Source organism: Ornithorhynchus anatinus, chromosome 8, assembly GCF_004115215.2.
Source record: "Ornithorhynchus anatinus isolate Pmale09 chromosome 8, mOrnAna1.pri.v4, whole genome shotgun sequence".
NCBI lineage: Eukaryota > Metazoa > Chordata > Mammalia > Monotremata > Ornithorhynchidae > Ornithorhynchus > Ornithorhynchus anatinus.
Window position 1 is genome coordinate 19,249,251 of NC_041735.1, and position 15,445 is coordinate 19,264,695.

Sequence of the window (15,445 nt, forward strand, 5' to 3'; positions counted from 1 at the left end):
AAATATATAAAAAATAACTTGGTTTCATCAAAATTACAAGTAGGAGTCATATCTAGATTTCTTTTTTTTTTTTGTGAACTTTCGTGGTCAAAAGGTTTTCTTTTTGCTTTGTTTCCATTTATTCCCTATTCATGGTACCCTTGTGTGGTGTCCAGTTTAAAACAAGTATAAAATTAATAAATAAAAAGGTGAAATAAATAGCAACGGTAAACATAAGGGGTTGTGAATATAAATTACATACATCTTGCCAAAATTAAATAATTTACAGGATAATTAAACTAACTACTTTTTTTTCTTCCAGGAAGTGCAATTTCTCTACTTTTAAATACTAACTCTGAATTGCAGTCACAATCAATTTGGACTCTATTTACAGGGTAAAAAGGTTGTGTTTTTAACACACTGAATTAAAATGCTTTCTTTTTTCTTTTTTGCACTTTGAATGGGTTCTGAAAGAGGTGAAGTCTTAATGATGCCATACTCTGAAATGAATTATTCAAGTCTCATCTCTCCCCCGTCCACCGCCATCACTACCAGTGGCGCGATGGCGATAATCCTGGACAATTCCGGTCTCATCTCCTGCTTTTGCTGGTAACTGCGGTTGGTAGACTCCACTTGAAAGGCGGGGCACGGGCCTCGCCAAGTTGGACTGGGGTACTCTAGGGCTCTACGTTGTTCCCTACCCGGAGGGTCTGAGCAGATGGACATTGGTTTCTTACAATAGAGGTAAGGCTTGTGAAAATAGAATTGATCATGTAAGCCTTCGGGTTCTGTAGCGTGGTGAGCTCTGGACCAGTATCCATTGGATTTTTTTTTTACAGACTCAAAGTTCCACAACTCCTGCCATCCATCCACACTTCCAGGGACAGGGTTATACTACATATAGTATACATATACATAGTATAGTGTGTGTGTATACACATGTATATGTATATACATATACACACACATATACACATATATAATGGAACTAGAGATGAATGCATTAGGGGCATTTTTGTGGGGTTTTAATTCTTTAAGTGCACAGCGGGCTATTAGACACTCAGTAGTCAACAAAAACGATTCTTTGGAAAATCCACACCCAAACCTTTCTCTCTGGAACGGTGCTTTGTTCAGTCCTGATAATCTTGCTTAAAATAATCAAAACGAAGGAGGAAACTCCCCCAAACCCCTGTACACAAACTGTTACCAATAGACCCAGGTCCACCAGAGTTCTCTGTTGGACTTCATGCCTTCGTTGATTTGGTTGTACCTTTAACTGTGTTTTAAATGTTTCTCTGGCACAGAAACTCGATTTTCCCACCAGCGTTATGCCCCATGGAAGTACTAATGGCTGTGATAACTGAAAAGAATCAGAACTCTCAGGAAGTAGACTCCCAAAGAGCATAGACACCAGACCCTGACACATTTAGGGTTCTGTATGAAATATCTGGGATCGGTCTATTCATAATAGCTATTCTCATATTTAAGACAGACAAAGGAATACTGTAGTTGCAAACTCCAATAGCTTCCCTGAGAACCTTTTTCCTTTGAGCTTTCCACTGGAGAGTCAGAACTGCTCTTCAGATTTCATTCAGAAAATAAAAATAAACTACTTCTTAATACTTAAAAGTTCCCCACCCAGTGACTATCTGAACACCTTAGGGTGAGAGACCTAGTATATAGGTTCAGATTTAAAGGTAGCCTGCAGCCCCAGCTTCTTGCTTACAGTAATCCACAGCAGACCATGTGTGAGTAGGTGATCTGGATAGACAGTCAGAGACAACGTGAGTCTGTCAGCCATATCCTTTAGGAAGGTTCAACCCTGTTCTTCTAGGCCTCCATCCCTTTGAGGAACCTGGCCACATTCCCTTGTCTCCTTCGCCCTTCCCTTACCAAGGTGCCTCCTCTCATTTCCTCCCTACCAGGCCCTGAAAACCTGGCCACCGCAAGGATCCTCAACTTCTACAGCCACCCTTGATTGCTAGCTAACGGTGGCTAACGTGACACCGTGAACGAGAAACCACCGTCACCACCACCACCACCATTTGCAAGAAGATCAAGGTAGGTGAACGCTAAAATTGAGTGTGATTCAGTTCCGCTTCTTGTAAATGGCCTCTCGGTTACAATTTGGTCCTTTTTCATTCATTAAACAAGTTGGGCAACTTGTCCCCCTGAATACTCGGAGTGAAGGTTTCCATCTTCTAACAGTTTGTAAAATTTTGCTTTGTATCTAGTCTTCCTGCCGCACTAAACCTGGATTCCCTTGACAGCTTGCTTGATACTCTCCAGCAGGTCTTTGTTCTCAGGATTCTGGTAGCACTCCTGGTTGGTGTACATGTCAGTAAGGGTATTAACGTAAGCGTCGAAATTCTGTTCGCTGATTGGCTCCTGAGCCCAAGACAAAAGAAAACCACAGTTATTAGGAGGTTTTTGTTGGGTTTTTTTTTCATCTCCACAATACCCTAGAACGCAGTGGCGTTTTGAATACTATTTAAATACAGATGAATAGAATAAGAATGATGGAAGGGAAATCAAAGACTCAATCACACAGAATGTGTTGGAAGCAAACGGGATCTGGCTAAAGACAATACCCTGTTCTCTCTTTTGCCCACCTCCATGGATCTGAGACAATAATAATTAATTTCCTGGAAATGAAGAGAAGGAAGTTAACAGCCTCTTCAGTTTACCTATTCTAATGCCGCCTTTTCATTTTGTTGAAACACTATGGCAACATGCTCGCGGCTGTTGGGCTTGTTAAATTAAGCAAAGTACACTCTATTTATAAAGATGGCTATTCTTTGGCTGCAACCTTTTTAGGATTGAATTGTCACTCCCTGCACTATATTACTACGTTTAGATCTTCCTGATGTTGAAATCTGAATCCCTCCTGATCGTTACTTGGCTTGTCTCAGCCTAAAAGGCATCGTGTGCCCTTGACCAAGTTGTGTTTTTCAGATTTCAACCACTTGCTATATTGAGAGACAACCCTGACTACCAAGGAAAATATCAGCAAAGATGACAGAAGACGGAAGAGACGCTCCGGAGAAACATGGGTTGACACGAAGGAAAAATATGAGTCTCAGGAGGAGACACGGCAGTCAGTGACTACTTTTACTGTGTTTAAATTATATGGAAAACACTTTGTGAAGATTGTTTGCATCTATCATGAAACCTCTCCATGATTCTGTTGCATCTCCTACCATATGTGGAAGGCGAATATTGGCAAGACTTTGGATTAACGCCTGGCTCAAACCCGAGAGTTCCAAGAACAGGGCTTCATTCTGCTCCTCTATGATTTTGTTTTCTTCTTCAATGTTCTTCAGATTTTTTTCCATGGTGGATATCTGGATCAGCAAGAGAGAAAAGGGAAAGATTCATCTCCCCGTTTCATTCATTTTCTCGGCACTTTCTAAAATGTCTCTCAAAAGTTCGCCTTCACAGTCATCCATACCCATTAATCCTGTCCCGTTAGAGTTCATATCCCTGAATCTCTTACAGGGGTGATAAAGCTCCCTGTAAGCCTTAGGAGAAGGTAGAAAGAAATCTTAATCAAATTTCTATCGGACCAAGCCTTATGCAACCTGAGCACCTAGGAAGCCACAAGGGTAAGTAGAGATGAAAAGAAGGAATGACAGCACTTGGAACCTAACTAGTGCTGGGAAAGAGAGTTACTTATTTTCGAACTTTCCAGATATAGCATTTTTTAGTAGATATAGCTACTCTGTCTATATCCACCCTCCCTAGGAATCCACCCCCCACCCCCAAATCTGGCAGAGCACTTGTTCTCCCCATCTTCAAAGCACTTGCAAAATCACAGCTTCTCCAAGAAACTCTCCCTGATTAATCTTCCATCTCCTCACCCTTTTCCACCCCACTACTGCCATTTCAGGGTTTCCACGTCGCCTGAGCATATGGCTACTCGCTCATCACCCCCTGAGCCTATAGCATTTATGTATATATCTTTATATTCTATTGTTTCCCCTATCTGTAAGTTATCTTAGTGTCTATCTACCCTGCTACACTGTAAGCTTCTTGAGGGGCAGGAATCATCTCTGTTAACGTTACTGTGCTCTCTAAACATTTAGTACAGTGCTCTGAACAGAGTAAGTGCTCAGTAGATGCCACTGATTAATGGACTGATTTCCAATCAAACATTTTTGGTTCAGGGTTCTGGAGGAGTTAAAATAAAGTTTGGGAGCTGGAATTCCAACAGAATATTATCTACCCTCCACTCATCCAGCTACTGGGCTTGAGGATTAGAAAATGGCAGTTTACCTTTAGAAAAGGAGTTAAGGTTAATCATGAGAATTATAGATTGGGCCAGCCTCATGTTAGTCATGGAAAACTAAATCATTAAGGACAGAGCAATCTACCACTATGATGGGTATAATATGATAGGGGAAAGCCCAGAAGAACATGGATAAGGAAGTCTTTAACTTGTTATTCTTCTTTGAAAGAATAATGGAAATAGGTGAAGAAATACTGGTGGTATAATTTATTTAGATGGTCAAAAAACTTTGGATAAAAGGCCTTTCAAAAATCTATTAATAAAAATTGGTCACCACAGGGTAAGAGGTAGAGAGCCTGTCTTGAATTAGAAATAAACTAGGAGATAAGCATCAAAATAAATGGCCAATCTCTGGGATGAAAAGAAGTTAATGACGGTGCTCCTAGAATGAGGATTGCCTTCTGAAATTGTTCAATATGACATGGAGGATGAGATGAATAGGGAGGTGGCAAAAGGTGCTGATTATATGTTCTTATTAAAGTTTGAGTCAGAGAAGATCACATGGGTCTCTGCAGGAATTTAAGTGAGGCACAGATAAGCTGCAAATTCCCACCAAATGTTCTCTCTTTTAGTTGTATTATTTCCAGTAAGTTGGTGGGAAATCTGCCCAATAAGAGAGAACGATCATCTCAAGTCTTCATCGTGAAGTTCATTAGTTTACATTCTCTGAGAAAATAGTATGTGCATTACATTTTTAATGTCCAACCCTAAGTAGTAAAATACTGAAAGTACATAGAAGAATATGTGCTGCTTGGTAATGTGCTGTTGTACAATGGTCTTGCAAACCAGTTCGAAAGTCTTTTCGCCAGCACGCCAGAGCGGTATTGAGCCCTTCCACTTTGACGAAGTCATGTCTTTCCCGTCTAGTCACAACTGTGGGTCCCTACCATTCCTATTTCACTAAGTTTAGAGAACAAAGACATTTGCTCAAAACAAGCACACCCTTTTCCCCCAGAAACAGTTTAATAAAAACCTGAGGCAAGGGCTAGACAGTCAAGATCAAGTTTATTATATTCCGTTCAGCTCATTTCTCATTTTCTATTAGCTAACTCTAATTTATGTGACTGTATTACAGGGTGCCTCAACTTGTGAAGAGGGTTGTGCACCCAGTAACGTACACAAGCCAGCTTCACACATCCACATATTCTGTACTTAATACCTGAAAACCTTATACAACTTTTGATCACTTTCCATGGGACTAAATGATTCAGGCCTATCCAACACCTGTGTGCGTGTGCACGCATGTGCACAAATATATTACATACACAGATAAATACATCCGTATCTGTATAGGATAGAATTGATGTTAATAATATTTGTTAAGTGCTTACTAGGTGCAAAGCACTCTACTAAGCACTGAGGTACATACAAGATAATCATATAGAACACAGTTCCTAGCCTACATGAGGATTACAATTTAAGAGAGGAGGGACAAACAGGTATTTTAACCCCATTTTATAGTTGCGAATACTGAGGTGTAGAGAAATTAAGCGACCTGTCCAAGGTCACACGGTAGGAAAGTAGCCGAGCCAGGACTATAACTCAGGTCTCCTGACTTCCAGTCCTCTGTGCTTTCCAGTCTGTGAGTGCATCTTTCTACAAACATACTAAAAGTTCACTTTGTAAAGGGATAGTTGGAGGATACCCAGTTTGGGATTTGAGTGAAGAGTCATGTCTGTGCTTGGACTCAGAGAGTTAGACAGATTGACAGGGAGATTCAGAAAGCCTTGGTGCTGTTTTCAGGGAACTCAGCAAATCTGGGTTCCTTCTAGTCACACCGAGAAATAGGCAGTGGCTGCCAGACCACCTGAGGCTTGAGAGACTTGAGTTTGTCTGGCTCTAACTGCTGGCTGAGGACGACAGAACATGTGATCATGAGGCCTGGACTGAGCCTTGTCCCCTAGCACTTTTCCCAATCACAATGTGCAGGGGTCTGACTGCTCTGTCTCTTGACTCTATATTCGGTTTTTAGGAGGATTCACAGAGCTGTGTTTTCCATTGCAGTCCTGAGGATTTTGGGGAGCTCCTCTGAACCAAGTCTTCTTGGCTCACCCGGAGCTGTGATCAATCAGAAAGTATAGCTGCAGCTCTACGGAGCCCAAGGTGGAAGGGGCAAGCTCTGTTTGGCTCAGGCTTTCAGTTGTTCATCTCTAGCTTCGGGGTCTAAAGTGAGGTTGGGCAGTTTCACAGGTCTGGGGCCTGATCTTTTCTTGTTAGGAATTTCTTTTCCCCCCACTGACTGTGGCTTTCCAAAGCCACAAACTCAGACTCAGTTTTGGAGGATGAAGCAGTGTGGCTTAGTGGAAAGAGCATGGGCTTGGGAGTCAGAGGTAGTGAGTTCTAATCCCACCTCCACCACTTGTCAGCTGTGTGACTTTGGGCAAGTCACTTCGCTTCTCTGTGCCTCAGTTACCTCATTTGTAAAATGGGGATTAAGACTGTGAGCCCCACGTGGGACAACCTGATTACCTTGTGTCTACCCCAGCGCTTCGTACAATGCTTGGCACATAGTAAGTGCTTAACAGATACCATCATTATTATTATAATTATTAGAACAAGGGCAATGCCAAGTAGCAAAATCCTACCTGGGACTGCAGCTTCACCATGGCAGCCTCCATCTCAGAGTTGGACTCATTCAGCTCACTAATCTCCTTATTTAGCTGTTTAATCTCTTCATCATTCTCCAGCACTGCAAGAGAGAAAAACCACAAGCCGTTGGCTTCTTGCTTGGATCCCGAGAAGAGGAAACAGCCCTGGCAAACCCAAAATTGTTTGGCATTCATGGAAGTTAACTTAGAGACTGTTGGACCGGGCTTGACTTCAAATGCATTTTAAACTGGATCATTAAAGCTTCTGAACTTTGATCCATTCATGTCTAACACTATGACCAAAACAGTGGGATACATTCAGCAGGAATACATGGAAAATCCTATTTTGGAAACCATGACCTACTTTAAATTGCTGCTAAACGGATTCCATTCTATATCTTTGTCAGAGGAGAGCAACCAGAGGAACATATAGAAGCAGAGGTTTTACGTAGGGCCAATTTTTGTGTGGACAATTCACAGTCCCAGAAAGTTTAGGTATTCTTGAAAAAACAGTTTCACACAGGCAAATTTTGGTTATGCAGTTTACTTATCCTTAATGATGAATGTATTGCATAATGGAACCTCACCTCCTTGCAAAATCAGATCAGGCAGCTGGATTTAAGAGCTCAAAGATTTTCATCATTAATTCCCTACACAAAAATCGGAGGCCTTGCAGAGGTTCAGGTGAAATCCTTATGAAACTGTGGCTTATCTGGCTATAATTGCATAAGATCAAGCCATCGCTTCCACCAGTGCTCTGAATTTAAGCGGACGTTCCACCTCCTCCCTAGTCAGCTAACACCCCGAAAGAGATTTTGAGCCTAAAACAATCTGCTTTTACTTATTAAATACCACCAAATTTTCCCCTAGCTATGACACTCCTCTGATGATACCAATTTCTTCCTTCAATGCTGTAAGACTGACAGGTAATGAAACAATTCAATCTTGTAAGGTCTGCAAAATAAATAGTTCAAGCTCATGTCTTTACCATCACTGGTCTTGAATTTAGTGCTGAGAATTTCATCCCCTGAGAGTTTTCCCTTCTTTCCAGCAAAAGTTGCTCTTGGACAGCCAGATAAACTGAAAATAAACAAAAAAAAGCCCCTTTTTACTATGTTTTTGAGCAATCTGGGTCTCAGTTATTACTTAGTTTCACAACTCAAATAAGACTGCATGGTCATTTGGCTGAGTTTGGCATGGGTGAGCAGAGGTCTAGGACTCAGGGCTAGGTTCTTGGTGAGTTACTTCTCTTTCAGAACTAAACCCAGGAGAACAATTCCTTGGGAGAGATGGGAAGCCCTTTTAAACTGACTGAAGCCAAAATGCAAGGAATGAAGTGAGAAAGGGCTGTTTGGCACAGCGCTAAGTAGAGAAAGCTGGTTCTTTGGGCAGACTTTCAACAGGCAACTAATAGTGGGCATGAGGGCAATCCTAGCAGTGTGACTGGACCCCCTAAAACAGAGGAGGTATGGAAGAAGGAGTGGAGGTAGAAACGGAGGGAGGATAGAAGGAAAATTAAGCATTTAATAGAGTGCTTTGCTCAATAAATATGATGGAATGAAAGAGCAAAGGGGGTGAGGAGAGAGGGAGAAAAGGGAGGGAGTTGGAGAGAGAAGGAGGAGGGGGAAAGGAAAAGGGGAGCAAGAGGAAAAAAGGAAAGAAGGAGGGAAAGGGAGGCAGGGGTTACAGTCTTGAAATTTTTATGCCCTATATCCTGTCCATGCTCCTGGAGATGAGTCACTTGTGGGTAGGTCTGACCTCTAAGGCTCACAACTGAGCTGTATTAGAGTAGGTGTTAGAGAAGAACCAAATAACTCTACTAAAAGCCTAAAACAGATCTTTGGACAATGAGTAATGATTAGCAAATAATGTTGATAAAGAACAGTTTTGTTTATTGATTTTACGGTTATTATGGTATTTGTTAATCACTTACTATATGCCAGGCACTTTACTAAGCACTAGGGTGGAAAAAGGTGATCAGTTTAGACACAGTTCATGTCCCCACCCCACCCTCTGCTCCTCCCCCTCCCCCCTTCCTCTCCCCTCAGCACTGTGCTCATTTGTATATATTATTTATTACCCTATTTATTTTGTTAATGAGGTGTACATCCCCTTGATTCTATTTATAGTGATAATGTTGTCTTGCTTTTGTTTTGTTCTGTTTTGCTCTGCTGTCTGTCTCCCCCAATTAGGCCGTGAGCCCGTCACTGGGCAGGAATTGTCTCTATCTGTTGCCAAATTGTACATTCCAAGCGCTTAGTACAGTGCTGTGCATATAGTAAGCTCTCAACAAATAGTATAGAATGAATGAATGTCCCACTTGGGGCTCACAGTCTTTATCCCCATTTTACAGATGAGGTAACTGGGGCAGAGAAAAGTGAAATTTGTCAAAAGTCTCACAGCAGACAAGCAGCGGAGCCAGGATTAGAACCCAGGTACTTCTGACTCCCAGACCCACGCTTTATCCACTAGGCTATACTGCTCCTCAAGTCCATATAAAAGACAGGGATGGAAGCCGTCACTGCTGGTTGTTTCATAGGATTAGAGAAATTATCAGTGACATAGTCCATACCCTCCTACAAAATATTACCAATGTATTACTTTGTTAGTCAAGGGATTTAATATTTCAAACACTGGAATCAAATTTGCATTTCATTTAAATAAAATCCATGAGGAGAACCCAAATATATTCTTCTGAAGTAACATAAATTGGTCTATATTCCTGGGTTTCAATCTTTTAGAAATAAAGAAAATTAACTAGCAAAGGGGGAAGAAAAAGAACTCAGAGAGTGAATCCTCCCTCCCTGCAATAAATGTCAGCACTTGAAATAATTACTTTAAGTACATAAGAATGCATAAGAAAATATAAGAATCTGAGCAGGTATTGTGCTTTACTTAATGGCTATTATAATTCCAGTCTCATTTTCAACTCAGTGAAAGGAGGATTGGAGCTAGTATTTTTTGTTGCAATTCAGAGGTCATTTTGAGGAGATAAAGCAGCAGATCATCACTACATCTTTCCTGGGTGGTGGGGGGCAACTGATTGGCCCAGGATTCTGCACAATGGACATCTGATGCCCAGGTATGCTAGGATCCTGCTCACCTCCTGGACACTTGCCATCAGCCTTGCTGGACACTGAACACTTCCCTGAGGCCATCCAGTCTGGAGGTTGGATGGAGGAATTAAGAAAAACTCTGAAACAGTATCTGTCAATATGGGCAAAGTTGCGGCATGCGGATTGTGGGGTGGATTGAAGGCATGATTATTAGTGCACTCTCCTCTAGAGCAGAGTAACAGCTGAATAATCCAAGGACCTCCAAAGTTCGGTTGGCACTGGGCATCAGGTTTACCTTTCATGGAATTGTGGCCAAGATGAAAATCTCTCAAGGAAAATTCATATTAGAATAATATCACTTAGTATAGGTAAGATAAACAAGTAAACTGAGAGCTATCTAGGTATAAATGTCATCCTGCTTTTCCAAAGGACCTGATTCGTAAGCACCAAATTACTTCAGAATGCAAAGTCATGCAATGCATATTCAGTATTTTATACAGCACAGTAGGTTCCTTCTAAAGACTTAAAAATCTTTGACTGTACTAACTCACTAGGTTTATGGTTAATGGTCATTTTACCGGTGAATAAATAGAGGAAAAGAAAGGTTGCCCAGAAAGGCAAGTGACATCTCCAAAACTAAACCAGGTCCCTTTATTGCACAAGCCACAGAACCACACATTTTGCAAAAGAACCAGAGACAGTTACTGTAATGATGGAGAAAAATGTTACAGAGAATTCACTGGGCATTGCAATGTTACAAGGTAAAAATAACCTTAGAGAATCCCTTCTCTGGAATATACATCTCAGGAGCCAAAGCATTAGATATTCTCTCTACTGGAGAATCCAAGGATGTGAGCCTTCATTCTAAAGAGTAATGGATGAAGACAGGCTTTCTGATGCAGGTATCTTTTGGAGGAAGTAGCTCTGGCATCCTTCAAGTTATAAAATCTTCTTTGCCAAATAACTAACTGATCTCTATCTCCTGTCCTTACAACAAAATTGCTGTTCCCTTGTACTTGAGGAGGTTCTGAGCTCAAAGAAGAGTCTAAATAGTGAGAGGTTGTCTTGCCTAGCAACTGCTCAAGAGAGTGACCTATAAACTGTTTCTAAGCTTATGACTTTCTCCTGTTGAAAACCAAACTTTTCACAAGAATAGGAAAATCCAGTAAAGGGCCAAATTTCTCATTACTGATGATTTATCCCAGTGAACGTGATGTTTGGTGAAAATGATCAAACTCCTGTCCAATACCAATCAGACTTTTCAATGATTTCCTCCAGGTCAATTCTGAATATTGGCATTAGAAGAGTTATCATTTGTGCAGCACAGTAGCTCTCTTCCACTGAGAAGCTGTTGATCATGTCTGCAGAGAGGACGAAAGGAGTTGAGAGCCCAAATGAGTAGTTTTTGTTTTTTTCTAACTAGGTCTTGGGTGGTGTGAATCGGTAGTGACCCACCTCTAGGGCTGCATAGTTCACAAAAGATGATGACTCTCTGCCCTTGCCACTGGATGACTTGTTTTCCCCACTTCTATCCTTTTCCCTGACGGTGCCCTGTCCGTTAGATGGCGAACAAAAACCAGGATGGCGGTGTGTTGTACGCATTAGATGGTTAGAGGAGACAGGATGATGGTGGTTCTCATGTTTACCTTCTGTGGGTGAGGAAGCTTCCATTGGCGTGACCTGAGCCATCGCAACCTGGGGTTGGGCAGGTGGGCCCCTCATTCTTCAGAGACTTCCAGGAAAATGACGAGCCGTTGAGTGACCCTTCTTTCTGCCTACGGGCTGCCAGAGGGCACCCTGAAGCACTGCGGTGGGAGGCATACTTGCCACTGATATGCCCAAGCCCAACACAGCCAGGAACTGGACACCTAGGCAAAAAAAACGGTTATAAAATATTAGAGGAAAAAAAATGGGGGGAGGGTGGGAGATTAAAATGGTCATTTAGGTTGTTTAGATCTAAAAATAATAACCCGGAAACCGTCCCTGGCAACGAAGAGAGTGATGGGTCAACATGAAGAGTTACAGGGGTTCAGCTCACAGAAGGAGTCCAAGTTCATTCAGGCCACTCAGCTGATTGGTCCCTTGTCTGGACGGGTGTTGGGAAAGGGCTCTTCCCTTGGGAGTGAAATGACCCCAGTTGGAGAATTAATTCAATCTCTTTGCCCTGCTGTTTCATCCAGAGCTTGGGGGATTCACGGGAACTAGAAAACTGCCAAATAAAAGTCTGCATGAAGCCTGGATGACTGAGGGTGAACTTCTCCTTCACCCCACCCTCAATCCAGCCTTCTCTCTTACTCCCCTATCTCATTCATTTGGTCACCCTTATGCTACCGTATTTCCAGGTGTTCAGAAAATGCCAAGAAAATTTGGAGAGCTAGCCGGGATCTTCACGGGGGAGCCGGCTGGTCCTCTCTCCCCATCCTCGATGTCAGTCACTTGCCAAGTCTTGTCCTTGCCAAGGAGGCATCCAACATCTTCTCTAGGGCTGAGAGATGTACCCAGCTCTATCCCCTTGATGCGGTAACTGGCCTAAGAGTTGTTTCCTCGATTCTGCTGCAGCTTCTCAAGAAGGATGCCCCCATTCACAAAGCCCACCAGACACATTGGATCAGCAGTTCAGACACAAGGGGTTAGATGTTTTTGCCATCTCCAGCCTAGTATGGTCAGTTTCTGGCCAGTTGCAGCCCTGCGGATTCCCACAGTGCTAGCAGTTTGATGCGGGAGCGTTTCCAAACCCCGAAACCAGGAGTGCCATCTCTGGTGTCTGATAGTACCAGGTGAAGTAGGTTCAAGAGAGGAATGGGGAAATAAGTGAGCACCATGTGCCCCATGGGTTGTGTTCCATAAGAAATACAGTGGCTGAGAAGGTTGAATGGTAGAGCCTCAAGCAGCGCAGAGGGGAGATATGAGCAGATGGCAGCTACTTTTGACCCAGAGCCTCGATTTTCCACAGCTAGGAAACCATTATGCCAGGATGTCAAGCCCGGTTCAGCAAAAGTAGAGATCTCAGGATGAAACTCCTCCTTTTAGAGACTAGGATCAAGACAGTAAGTGCTCAATAAATTCCACTGATTGATTGACTGAAAATTAAAAGTGGAACTCAAATTGATGCTAAAACTCTTGGTTCCATTCAAGAACTAAATCATCTTGAAAAAATGCAAAACAATCAAATGGATTTAAGAGACTATTTTCATCATCATGATGACCACATTCTAAGGCTATTACACTGTGTTTTTCTTGGGTTTGGACTATTTTTAGAGAAACAGCAAAATATTGATTTAAAAAACAGTCCATTTGGGATAACATTATAAGGTTGTTTTTCGAAATACTCGTTATGTGCCTCACCAATAGTCCTTGTCTTCAACAGAAGCAATAAGGAGTTCTTTGAACTAACACCACAACTAACCAGAAATTATCATCTGCGGTCAATGTTTCCATTTAAAACAGACAACAACGTGGGCAGAATGCGCAAAGCCAGTGAAACCTACAAAGTGACACAAACGGACCTCCGAAGCTCTACTGCACGACTCAAAATAAGCAAATCCCGGGACGAAAATCATCTGAAATGCACATATTTGATGGGAAGGAGGAGCAAGAGGCAGCACTCCTCAGAGATGAGCAGCAATCAGCAGTGAATTCAGGATGAGTTCTAATATTGGTTGTATCCCTGTAGAGGATAGTGTAGATTACTGGAAAGAGACTGGACTTGGGAATCAGGAGACCTGGATTCTAGTTCCTATATTCTAAGCCCTGCTCTGCCACAACCTTGCCGTAAGAACTTGGACCTTAGTTTCTTCATCTGTAAAATGAACCCAAGGATACTTGCTTCTTTCTCCCTCCTAGGGATATTGTGAGGATAAAATAGAGTAATTGATGTGAAAGCGCTTTGAAAAAAATGATAAAAAAGCTGCTCTAAAATCCAAGGGGTCATTAATTGAACTCTCTCTGTCTCAGAGGAAAAAAAAATGATGACCATTACACTTGATCCACTTAATAGATCTATTGGCTACTGTAAAATAATTGGCAAGTAAGAGTGCTTCGGAAATTCTTAAACTATTCCAGAAGGCATTCATGAACAAGGAGATGAGAAGGAGGAGAAGGAATAAGAAAAGAAAAAGGAAGTGAATAAAAAGCATAAGCTAGCTGAGCAAACGAGAAGCACGTTGTTATTCTGAGTGATAAAAACATATCATCAGGGTATCTCTTCAGATCAATGTGTGACCACGTCTAGAGTTCCTGGTTATAATTCATTCATCTGATGCAGGACCCATGATCTTCACTGCATTGATGAAGATGAGTCAAGGATAGTGCTATTTTAGGCATGCTAGGGGAAAAGGATTTTTATCGAGAACCTAGGATAGACATTTGTTTTTACTAAAATATATTTTGCAGACAATGCTTTCAAAAATAAAGTGTAGTCTAGCAGAAAATGCAAGGGACTGGGAATCAGAGGTCACACTTGCCTGCTCTGTGATATTGGTCAAGTCCCTGAACTTCTCTGTGTCTCAGTTTCCTTGCCTGTAAAATGGGGAGTCAATATCTATTCTCCCTCCCCCTCAGACTGTGACTCCCATGTTGGACAGGGACTGTGTCCAACCTGATTATCTTGAATCTACCCCAGGACTAAACACTGTGCTTGGCACATAGTAAGTACTTTGCAAAGGAAAAGAAGAATTCCACTCTCACTGGTTTTCATTTATGGAGCCCAGCTCACTTTTTCCACTCCTTTCAACAAATCTCCAAATTGTCCCTCTCTTTTGGCTTTCCCACCATTGACCTGCTGCTCCTGCCTACTTACCTGATATGTCCTCCCTCCTCAGCTTTGCCAAACTATGAGGCCTTGTGGCCTTCAATAAATCAATGAATCTTATTTATTGCTTAGTACTTAGTATTATTTTTATAATTGCCACTGGGCCAGTGTTTTTTATTCTTACGACATTATATCATATGTCATAATCACGATAAACACTGGCCCCCAGGGACTATTATTATTATTTTAATAATTACAAAATGATACCATATATTATACAGTTATGATAATTTTATTATATAATAATTATTATATTATATATAATAATCATAATAATGAACACTGGCCCACTGGGGATTTTCTCATATCCTGGGAGACTAGTCTAGCCTGGCTACTCATTTCCATCCAGTTCTTGCTCCTAGCTCCTGATGGTCAGATGGTTCTGACAGTGGGGCCAGGCTTAGAGTGGAAACTATCAGCGTGTTATCAGATAACGCGTCTACACTTCTACATGTTACGAAATGCCAGTGTCCCTAGGGCCGGGATTGGCCACGTTAGCGATCCAACACAATTTTCTCCAACCTTTAATGGAAGACCAAGGTTTTCTAGGAAATGGATTTGCTTTTAGAGATCCCTTGGGTGGTGACTTATAACACCTCTCAGCGTTCCAGTGGAGGCTCATTCATTCTCACTTTGCAAATCTGCAAAGTCAGTCATTCTCACCTGAAGTCCTGGCAGTCACTGACTGCAGGGAGACTGCGTTCACCGTGCCTCTCTCCCTGCC

At 41.9% G+C, this 15,445-nt stretch overlaps 1 protein-coding gene across 2 annotated transcripts in view; it reads right to left on the minus strand.

The window, feature by feature from the left end:
* Positions 1-310: 310 nt before the first annotated feature.
* The window catches only part of MYT1 (myelin transcription factor 1), a 125,896-nt gene continuing 110,761 nt past the window's right edge, over positions 311-15,445 (minus strand). For both annotated transcript variants that reach the window (XM_039912926.1, XM_029071098.2), the window contains exons 19-23: positions 11,558-11,779; positions 7,844-7,935; positions 6,853-6,956; positions 3,180-3,323; positions 311-2,367 (exon numbers count right to left, since the gene is read on the minus strand). In XM_039912926.1, the coding sequence (XP_039768860.1) occupies positions 2,227-2,367; positions 3,180-3,323; positions 6,853-6,956; positions 7,844-7,935; positions 11,558-11,779 (703 nt within the window). In that variant the 3' untranslated portion in view covers positions 311-2,226. The remainder of the gene's footprint in view (positions 2,368-3,179; positions 3,324-6,852; positions 6,957-7,843; positions 7,936-11,557; positions 11,780-15,445) is intronic.